Here is a 9,433-nt window from a genome sequence, read left to right on the forward strand (position 1 = left end):
TATCAGTATAGTTTGTTTAACAGTGACTCAACTCCCTTTGACTTCTGGCTCTCAACTGAAGGAATACATTCTCAACTTTTAAATTTATGTTTAGAAAAATCACAGACCTTAAATTCAAAATCCAGTTATGATTTAGGCAAAAATTATGAAGATATATGCAGTGGGACCCATGAAAAACCCAGCCTGCACCCACAGGTACAGTACCATGGCCTCTCTAGTCATGGCCCTAGGCCAGGTTCCATTTCAGGAAATGGGAGTTTTCTCACTTGTTTTGGTGGGAGCACCATCATCTTCATTCCTTCTAGCTGGAATAAGAAATAACTCCACTCTCTCACCATGAGGTAATACTGTATGTGTTCAAATTGTGTTAGAAGTTACCCAAACTTGAGTTAAAGAAAAAGTGGTCTTTAAAGCAGAGCCAAGTCCTTCCAATAAGAAAGTCTTTCTGTGATGTCTATCAGCTTCCCTGCTTCATGTTCTGACCTTAATTATAAAGTCCTGCTCATCTTTTCTGCATCCTTTAGTTGGTCCTCTCAGTTTTGAAGGTGCTCTTCTCTGCATTGTCCTTAGGATGTCGTCGTGCTTACTGTGGAGATGGCTACCGACATGAAGGAGTAGAAGACTGTGATGGAAAAGATTTTGGATATTTGACATGTAAAACATATCTCCCTGGGTATGGACAAACCTACCTTCATTACCTAAAAACAAATTATCATAGATTATTTTATTCCATCTCTAGTTACTAAGATAGAGGGAAAGCAAATGGTATATATTCCAACTGCATTATATTGACTTTTGAAACTAAATTGTCCCTTCAGTGATATGCATGTGATTTCTACTTTGGTGAATAAGGTTTGGGCATATGTGTTGTGCCTGGGAGCATAAATTTGCCCTTAATCTGCAAATATATCCCAGAGAATCCCTTTCCTTTCCAGTCTCTCAACTTTACCACTCTTGTGATGCTATCATTAAACTAATTTTCTCTTCTTAAAATGTTCAAGTGTAGATAAGACTACTCATTACATCACAAAGAAGAAAAAAGAGGCAAAATGCCACTTTTTCTTCCTTTGTAGCTCAACTCTGATGTGGGCAGTCTGTGGTCCTACAGTCTGGGATTCTTTTGTTCTGAAGCAGTCAATTGTATATTAGCTCAAGCATTTTCAAAGACCAGAATTATCTGCAAAAATGCAAAGCCATATTTTGCTTGGCAGTGTATTTCTTTGAAACATCTGTTTATTGTTGATGTGCTTTGTATTTGTGTAAGTGTCTTCCTCTGGCCAGCATTTTGCTTCCAATTTCAGTTCCTCTATCTCACTGTCGGGTATCATTACTATCTAACAGGAAACATTTAATTTGTAAACGAAATTATCTGCAGAGCCCTCAGGGTTCATAAAACTATGATGTGCTAATTGACAGAAATAAGAAACCACAGAGCATTTCTGCAAACTACCCCTTGTGTCAATCCTCAAATTGCAATTGTTGCAACTGTCCACTGTAAAGGTGGTTGAACTTGAGATGAAAGGTTGCTCTGGACAAGATTTACAAAAAAGCCATTTTACAGAAATGAGATGTCTTAAAGGGCCTGTTTCTCAGGAAGGGTTGAACAACCATTTCCTAAAGCAAAAAGCAGCCCCTTGGAAGCATTCAAAACCTAGAAATGGAGACACTCAAACTCAGGAATCACTTTCTAGAAATCCCAGTTTCCACATAGAGGGAGATGAGGAAGGATCACTTCAGTAGTAAAAAACAAAAATCTTATCAATATTGCATACATATAAAATCTGTGGTTCGGATTTTTGATTATATTGTGTTATAGCTCAATTCAGTTAAATGAAGATACAACAATCCTCAATCTCTACCGCCTCTGTACTGTCCCCCACACAGAGGACATGGTAATAATCTGCAGATTTTTTCTGCAAGGTAGCTCGGTGTCCTTCTCCATGGTAAGTATGTTTTCTTACCCTTGAAATCAAGGGAAAGACAGTTCAGCACTTGAAATCAGTGAAAGCCTGTTGCCCAAATAAAAATTAAACGCTTTTTTGATTAAGTGGAATTTAGTCCAGAAGGTAGGGTATATATGTACCTTACAGGTTAACTAAGATTATATATAGAGAGAGAGAATACAAGTTTGCATAAATTCAGGTTTAGTTCATCAGACACTGTGAAAGGACAGCATAAAGCAGTGTATAAAGTGAAGTGAGTGATTTTAATACGAAAGGTGGAAAAAGAGGATCGAGAGGTAAGGGGGAAGAAGGATGACAATGTTGTGAGAAGCAAAGAACCCATAAAAACAAAGGGGTCACAGAAGCTAATTCAGGTAATCCAGTGATGGCTATAGGCACCCCTCATCTCATGCTCTTCTGATTCCCAGCCCTGGAGCCAACGAGCGGGCATGCTGACCAGCCTTTCTCCTTCTGAGTCCATACATGGCATGAGCCATGGAGTAACCACAAGTCAAAAAAAAAAATCGCTGCACCAAAAGAGACCCTGTGCTCAGCCAGAGGTAACCATGGGCAGCCCCAACACACAGCCGCAGTGAATGCTACTAAGGAAATAGGTTAGGCAGCTTTCTCTCTCAGATAACTTATAAGATATGGGCCCAGAGGTCTCGGCCACTCCATATTAAAAAAGTTTAGATACACAGCAGTGAGGGCCCCTGGAAAAAGGAGACAGAGGTCTTGAGCCCTGAGCTAAGGAAGCTGGCAAGCTAAACCCTGGGCTATGACAGCAGGCCCTTTTCTTTTCTCATGTTCCCAACCTTACTGTCCTGGTAGCCTTTCCAGGAGAGGCTAGACCCATCCTCAGAAAGAAGTACAGGCCAAAATTGTGGGATCAGCACTGCCCTGATACTTTCTGACTTGGAACCCGGCTGCTGTTCAGGTGGGTCGGGAGCCCATCTAAGCTATACTTGCATTGGGGAGGGGGAGGAAGGAGGAGGAAAACTTGGTCACCCTATAGCCCATGCTTATATGTAGTCAAAGGGGGCCAACGGCAGCCTTGAGATCACACTTTTCCACCTGCCAGCCATAGTGTAGAGCCACCAAGTCTGCATGCCTTCTCTTGCTGAGTCCATATGCGATGTGAGCAGCAGGGTCAGGACTCTCCATATATTAAAAAAATCAGGATTACTCTTCTCAGGCAGCAAAACTTTAAAAAAGTTTGAAAGGAAAATTGCAGAACAGGAGATGTCACAGTCGCAGACCTATGTTAAGTATGGTTTAAATGGAGACTTCAGATTCCTATCCCATTACCTGAATTTGCTGTGGTGACTAGAGATGTGAAGGCCAAGAAAAAAAAAAAAATTTAGAAAAAAAAATGTTTTTTTCCCCATTTTTCATAGGACTTTTTTTTTGTTTTTTCCCCCAAAATTGAAATTTTTTGGAAAAATTTATAAAAACCTCTTATGAAGTATTTTCTTTTAGAATGATCAATAAAATGTTTAAGACAAGGTGTTCATATATTGCTACCCTTTACTCCCCAAAAATGTTTTCTGATAACTATGTAATAGGAAGACTTTTATACAAGACTATGTACAATATCAGACCATTACAATTCCCGTATACCGAGGACAAGCAATACAGTACAACTTTCAAATGCAAGAGCGAGATGCATTTCTGCCCCCAGGGGGTGCTGCCATTTTCACAAGAGGAGAAAGAAGGCTTCAGTGCTGCCTTTGCTTGTGGACTTCCTCTATTGTTGACATTTGATCTAGAGGTTGGTGGATCTGCTCCTGTCCTCCTGACTAGGCCTTGGAGGATTGGGAGTGGACGCTGGCAGTAGCATCCATTCATTCCTGTACAGCTTAGAAACCAGGAGCTTATTGCCCTGCTTTTTCAAAAGCCTCAGGAGAGGAGACCGAGCAAGTCTAAAGGTTTTGGAGAAGTACAGAAGCAGTGCAATGGAGCTGAAAGAGAGTATACTTCCTTATTGAAAGGTAAGAGTTTAAATTTCTCTGAATTCAGTATATTAAACTATATTTTAGCTGTATTAGTATATTTTCTTAACCTATACAATTCATAATTGAATTCTTACTAATGTGATGTTTTGTGACAAATCACCCAACCTTAGCAGTGAGGCAAGGCCTGCAGGGCAGGGAAGTTGTTCACAGTTAACTCTATCCATTACTAAATTTGTACATGCTGTAATTTAGTGTTTATATATACAAGCTAGCCACTAAATTACATTTTTCTTTTTTCTTCCTCAGCAAAATTGTGCGACCAACTTCTAGCATATGGAAGCATTTCCACACTGCAAGTTATTCTGAGAATAAAATGTGATTTGCAAATACTGTCAAATGAAATATGCATTTCCAAATGCTACTAGGATGACCAAAGACATCCTTGTATGCAAGAAGTGTTCTGCAGATATTAAAAAATCCTTCATGGGTGTAAGTGAGGAGGAGGTAAATCATGATGATGAAAGTGCAAGTAGTTCTTTCCAATGTTCTCAGTCCAGAAGTCCTCCTGCTGCTGCTGCTTCTTCTATAACATCAGCATCACAAAGGGTTGTCCAATCAACATCCTCAAGTAACCAAATATTGCAACCAACTGTATACAAAAGACTCTCAATAACGTAATTTGTAGACAAGATGACACCTGAAGATCAGAAAAAATTGACCAAGCTCTTGCAAGAGCAATATATTTTTCTGGGATACCATTATCAATAACTGAAAATGCATACTGGCAGGAAGCTTTTAAATGACTAAGAACATCATACCGTTTGCCCAACAGACATTCTTTGAGCAAGCTTCTTTTAGAGTCAGAATATGAACGTGTAATGCAATCTGTGCAAGGAAAAATCAATGAAGCACTGTGTCTTGTAGTAGTTACAGATGGATGGACAAATGTGCGGGGAGAAGGAATCATATATTTTGTGATAACAACACCTCAGCCAGTTTTTTACAGAAGCACTGAAACAGGAGAGAACAGGCATACTGCAGAGTATATCATTAGTAAAATATATGAAGTCCTACAGAAGATTGGGAGTGGTAAAGTTATTTGCTTTGCTGACTGACAATGCAAGTAACATGAAAGCAGCATGGGGGATCATAATGGATAAATATCCACATATTACTGCAATAGGATGTGCATCCGATGGGCTAAACTTGCTTCTTAATAACATCATGAAGTTGAACACTGCAAAAGATCTATAGAAGAGCAAAAGAAGTTATAAAATGTGTAAAGGCTACTCATATTGTAGTTGCAGTCTTTAAGAAGAAGCAGGAAGAAAAGAATGCAAAGAATAAAATAGAGACACTCAAACTCTGTAGTAAAACTAGATGGGGTGGAGTGGTGATCTCATTTGAAAGTTTACTAAAAAACAAAGATGCTCTTCAAGAAACAGTAATAATTGAGGATCTTAAAGTACCCAGAAGTGTAAGCAACACTGTACTTGATGAGGATGTCTTCTTGGTTCAGCTGCAGAACTCCCTGAAGATTGTAAAGCTAATTTCTTCAGCGATCACTGCATCTGGATCAGACAGTGCACTTTTGTCAGACATTCCTTACCAAATGGCCCAGATAAAATCAATTGTCTTAAGAATTTAAATGCATCTCCGCTTACAAGTACAGAAGAAAAAAAGTGAAAGACTTTAATAACAAACGGGAAGAATTTTGTTGCCAATCAATTCCATGCTGCTCCAAATCTCTTGGATCCAAGATTCAAAGGCAGAAGTGTTAGAGGTGATAGCACTGCTACTGCATTTCACTGGATTACAAAACAAGCAACACACTTAGGACTTGATGTTGGAAATGTACTTTCAAATGTTGCAGAATACAGAACATCTTCAGGTATTTGGTCCAGGAATGCAGTCTGGGACTCTGCCAAGGATATATCCCTCCTGCAGCATGGTGGCAAGGCCTTTGCAGGACACAGCCTTTGTCTCCTCTTGCTTCTCAACTGTTTCAGATTCCTCCATCTTCTGCAGCATGTGAAAGAAACTGGTCTATGTTTGAAAATACTCACACCAAATCAAGAAACAAATTAACATGTGAAACAGTAGAGAAGCTTTTCTCAATCCAGGCAAATCAGTTTTCAGAAGTCCATGAAGATGGTAAAAATGAAGGAGCAGAAGAAGCAGAAAATGCTGATAGTGATAGCTCAGAAAATGAGACTGATTAGACAAAGTTTCATGTAGCAAAATTTGTATTCAATGAGTCTTGGCTTTTTTCTCCTTTTTTTTTCTCAGCTCTTTTTCTAAAAATGAGTGCTTTCTGTATCTGCTTGACACTATGGAAGAGACTACGTCCAGAATATGTGATAACTTTCTTTGTTTTACTATAACGTTCATAGTTTCTTCTATCTTCAACTTTGATTTTTGCCTGCTTCTTATAAACTGGCAAAAACTAAGAGATGCTAGTTCCTTAGAGTTCAGCAGCTTGTAGCTCCATTTGTAACAAAAATTAAAAACATTTTAAAGTAAATTCAATTAGTAAATTTGTAATTATTGTCTGAATAAACTATACTTTTAAATGTAATAAATATACCAAACATGATAATTTAATGGGCAAACCAAGTTATACATAATACATTTTATGTTCTTAAAGTAGTAAAGTGAATTTAAATCTGTAAAGTGTGCTAAGAAAATAATTATTGCATATATTTCAATTTCCCCCAAAAAATCTGGGGTTTTTTCCTGAAAAAAATGGGGAAAAAACAGGTTTTTTCCATGGCTTCAAAATTTCCAGAAATTTTACATTTCTAGTTGTGACCCCTTTGATCCTATGGGTTCTGTAATTTCTGTAAAACTGTAATTTTCTGCTGATATTTTTGTGGGAATAGACTTGATTCTTACAGAAAGCTACTGCCAGATCCCATGCACAATATGACAGAAATTAAGAGGCTAAAGAGGACAATGACTGACTATGTTTTTAGTCCAAATGTCATAGGACAAGAAGTACTTACATTGGAACAGGAGAAATTTAAGCTAGATATTAGGAAGAACTTTCTATGGAAAGGTTAAGCACTGGAATAGATTCTACAACATCTCTAAGTGGAAGTCTTTGAGACCAGGTTAAACAGACATTTGGCTAGGATGGTTTAAAGCCAGGTAGATTTGCATCTTATAAACTAGCTAAATCAGAGGTGCATAAGTCTTTGTAAGCAGCAGCTTGCTTCATCAGATGCTGTCTGGGAAGATCCTTCTTTGAGGAGGGAGTGGGATTTAGATGATCTCCCTTAGATCCTTTCCAGCCCAATTGTTCTATGATTGTGAGACTGGTCAGAGCTAGTGCAAATACAGTATTTATACATTAAATGAAAATGTATCGTAACGGTTAAATGTTCTGTGTAACTGATGCATGCTCTCTTTTATCTTAGGTCTTATGGAAAATTACGATGTACTTCCTATTGTTATATTGACTCTACACAGTGTCGCTATTTCACATGAAGGAAAAATGGCAGTGGGTAGCATCCCACACATTACAGGTACACCAGGTGCTACACTATCATCACTACAAGAAGGACTGAGACATATACAGAACCTCTGTGTGAAAAAATATCATGCTGCTGATGGCTATTTGAAATTTGTTTTGTTTTTGTTTTTTAAATCGAGTCAGACTGGAAGAAAATAGGACCACTGCATCCTGTCTTAATAGAAAAATGTCAAACAGAGTTTGCCAGTAAGATTTGTGTTTCACATGGTTGCATGTGAGAACTACTCTGTATAACAAGCGCAACACTAAATCACTGGAAACTGAATTTCACTAACCAGGAATATTGCGCGACAAGACAACAATACCTCGACTTAGCACTGTTAGATCTAATGTACACTCTTCAGGGTTTTTGTTTTTAGACTTTCTCAATGTAAACACAAAGCATATCCTAGATGCTGTGTTTACAGAGCTTATTTACTCTTTTACTACAATGTGAACTTCGTATGTGTTGTATCGCATGAAAGACCGCTTCAGTGACATACAAATTAGCTAAAAACATTCATGGGTGGATTCAGTAGATGCTGTCCAGTAAGCAGTTTTAAGGGCAGCAAATCAGGGAAAGGAACTGATCAACGTTATCTACAATATATACAGTGGATAAGAAGAAGAGCTGTAGAAATGTGTGTGTGTGTATATAAAAATGCTGATGGATCACACAGGGCCTACAATTGCAAGACTAAAAAGCCAAACTGGATAAACTAACTGGAGAAACTCCCTGTCTCAGGAGGGATCAGGCATGAAGAAGACAAAGAGTTAATGCATTTTCTCACCCTTTGTCAAGTTGGCTGTATTGTGTGCTACTAGTGATGCTGCAGGGACTCGATTCCTTTAGAATTTCCCAAGATTACTTAAAAACTGTGGTGAAGATTACAATGTGGCTGTTTGCGTGTTGACTTTCACTTTAGTTTCTACACCAGAAACCATTGCTCTCTCTTTTCTTTCCTTTGTCCACCTAATCTTAATCACTGTTATTTGATCATGTTCTTCACTCTCTCCAGATTTCCTGTATTGTCCTATCCATCGCTGTCTGTTTTTAGTCTTGCCTAGTGTTCATCACTATTGAGTGTATATTCTCTTTTTTACATCTCTGTAGAACTAGTCTCATAGTGGTGTGTTTATGGATTCCCATTCAATCTACATGCTGCATAGGTTGTATATATATTTTTGTTTTATTTTTGGAAAAAATTGGTCAAATGATATGTTAGCTCTAATAGCATTCAGGGTAATTATGTATTTGTTTACTAGCAAGCTTTAATGAGTGAATGTCATACAGGAGCAGCACTGAGTATGCTACATGCAACCAAGTTTATAATCAAAGCAAACGCTACATACAGTGATGTGTGCAATTCAGGGATATAGGCCTCAGAATAGTTTGTCATTTTCATATTGGCCACTTGGTTCTGCTTTATGCTAAATACTATACGTGAATGTTTGAAATGCATGAATCACATGTACCAGTGACAGCACTGCAATGGTAGTCATATATACAGTTACTTCTCTAAAGGTGATAATACATTAACACAACCAACTGATATATACACTTTCCCCACATGTGTAGAAGACTTTGCTTTCATTCTGCATGCTCATGGCAATACTGGAAATCACCAGTGAAAAAACTAATAAAGGCAGTTCATTTACTTGCTATGGCTATCTCTTACCTGCATTGTTTATGCTGCTGTGAGATGAGACCAATATTGTTTGTAGTCCAGCCCACTGATTAGATTATCAGTCTTCTTTATCATTTATTTTTTTAAGCAGAGTAATTAATAAATGATCACCTTTTAGTTAGATCTGTGTGTTTGTGTACATTTCCTTCATATTTTAAACCCTGTGGAAGAAGAGCACCTACCTAATCTCCATGTTGGTAGAAGCTGAAGAGGCAGGGCCGGCCCGCAATTTTGGGGGGGCCCCCTGCAAGATGTAGTTTTGGATGCCCCTGATCCGTCAAAAAATCAAAATTGCTGGGGCTGAGGCGGGAGTGGAGCCGGGAACTCCTCCCC

General features: G+C 38.3%; 1 protein-coding gene and 1 long non-coding RNA gene across 5 annotated transcripts in view; both read left to right on the forward strand.

Moving 5' to 3' along the window:
* Positions 1-9,223, forward strand: part of COLQ (collagen like tail subunit of asymmetric acetylcholinesterase) — a 79,692-nt gene extending 70,469 nt beyond the window's left edge. For 3 of the 4 annotated variants that reach the window (XM_019498062.2, XM_006265243.4, XM_014603124.3), the window contains 2 exons: positions 571-673; positions 7,318-9,223. In XM_019498062.2, the coding sequence (XP_019353607.1) occupies positions 571-673; positions 7,318-7,387 (173 nt within the window). In that variant the 3' untranslated portion in view covers positions 7,388-9,223. Of the gene's footprint in view, positions 1-524; positions 674-7,317 lie in introns of all 4 variants that reach the window. The other variant, XR_002093705.2, reaches the window with a different exon arrangement.
* Positions 683-6,422, forward strand: LOC132250907 (uncharacterized). Its single transcript, XR_009462599.1, has 2 exons — positions 683-3,934; positions 4,205-6,422. It is a non-coding gene; the product is annotated as an uncharacterized LOC132250907 (long non-coding RNA).
* Positions 9,224-9,433: the final 210 nt, after the last annotated feature.

This window comes from Alligator mississippiensis, chromosome 5, assembly GCF_030867095.1.
Source record: "Alligator mississippiensis isolate rAllMis1 chromosome 5, rAllMis1, whole genome shotgun sequence".
Taxonomy (NCBI): Eukaryota; Metazoa; Chordata; order Crocodylia; family Alligatoridae; genus Alligator; species Alligator mississippiensis.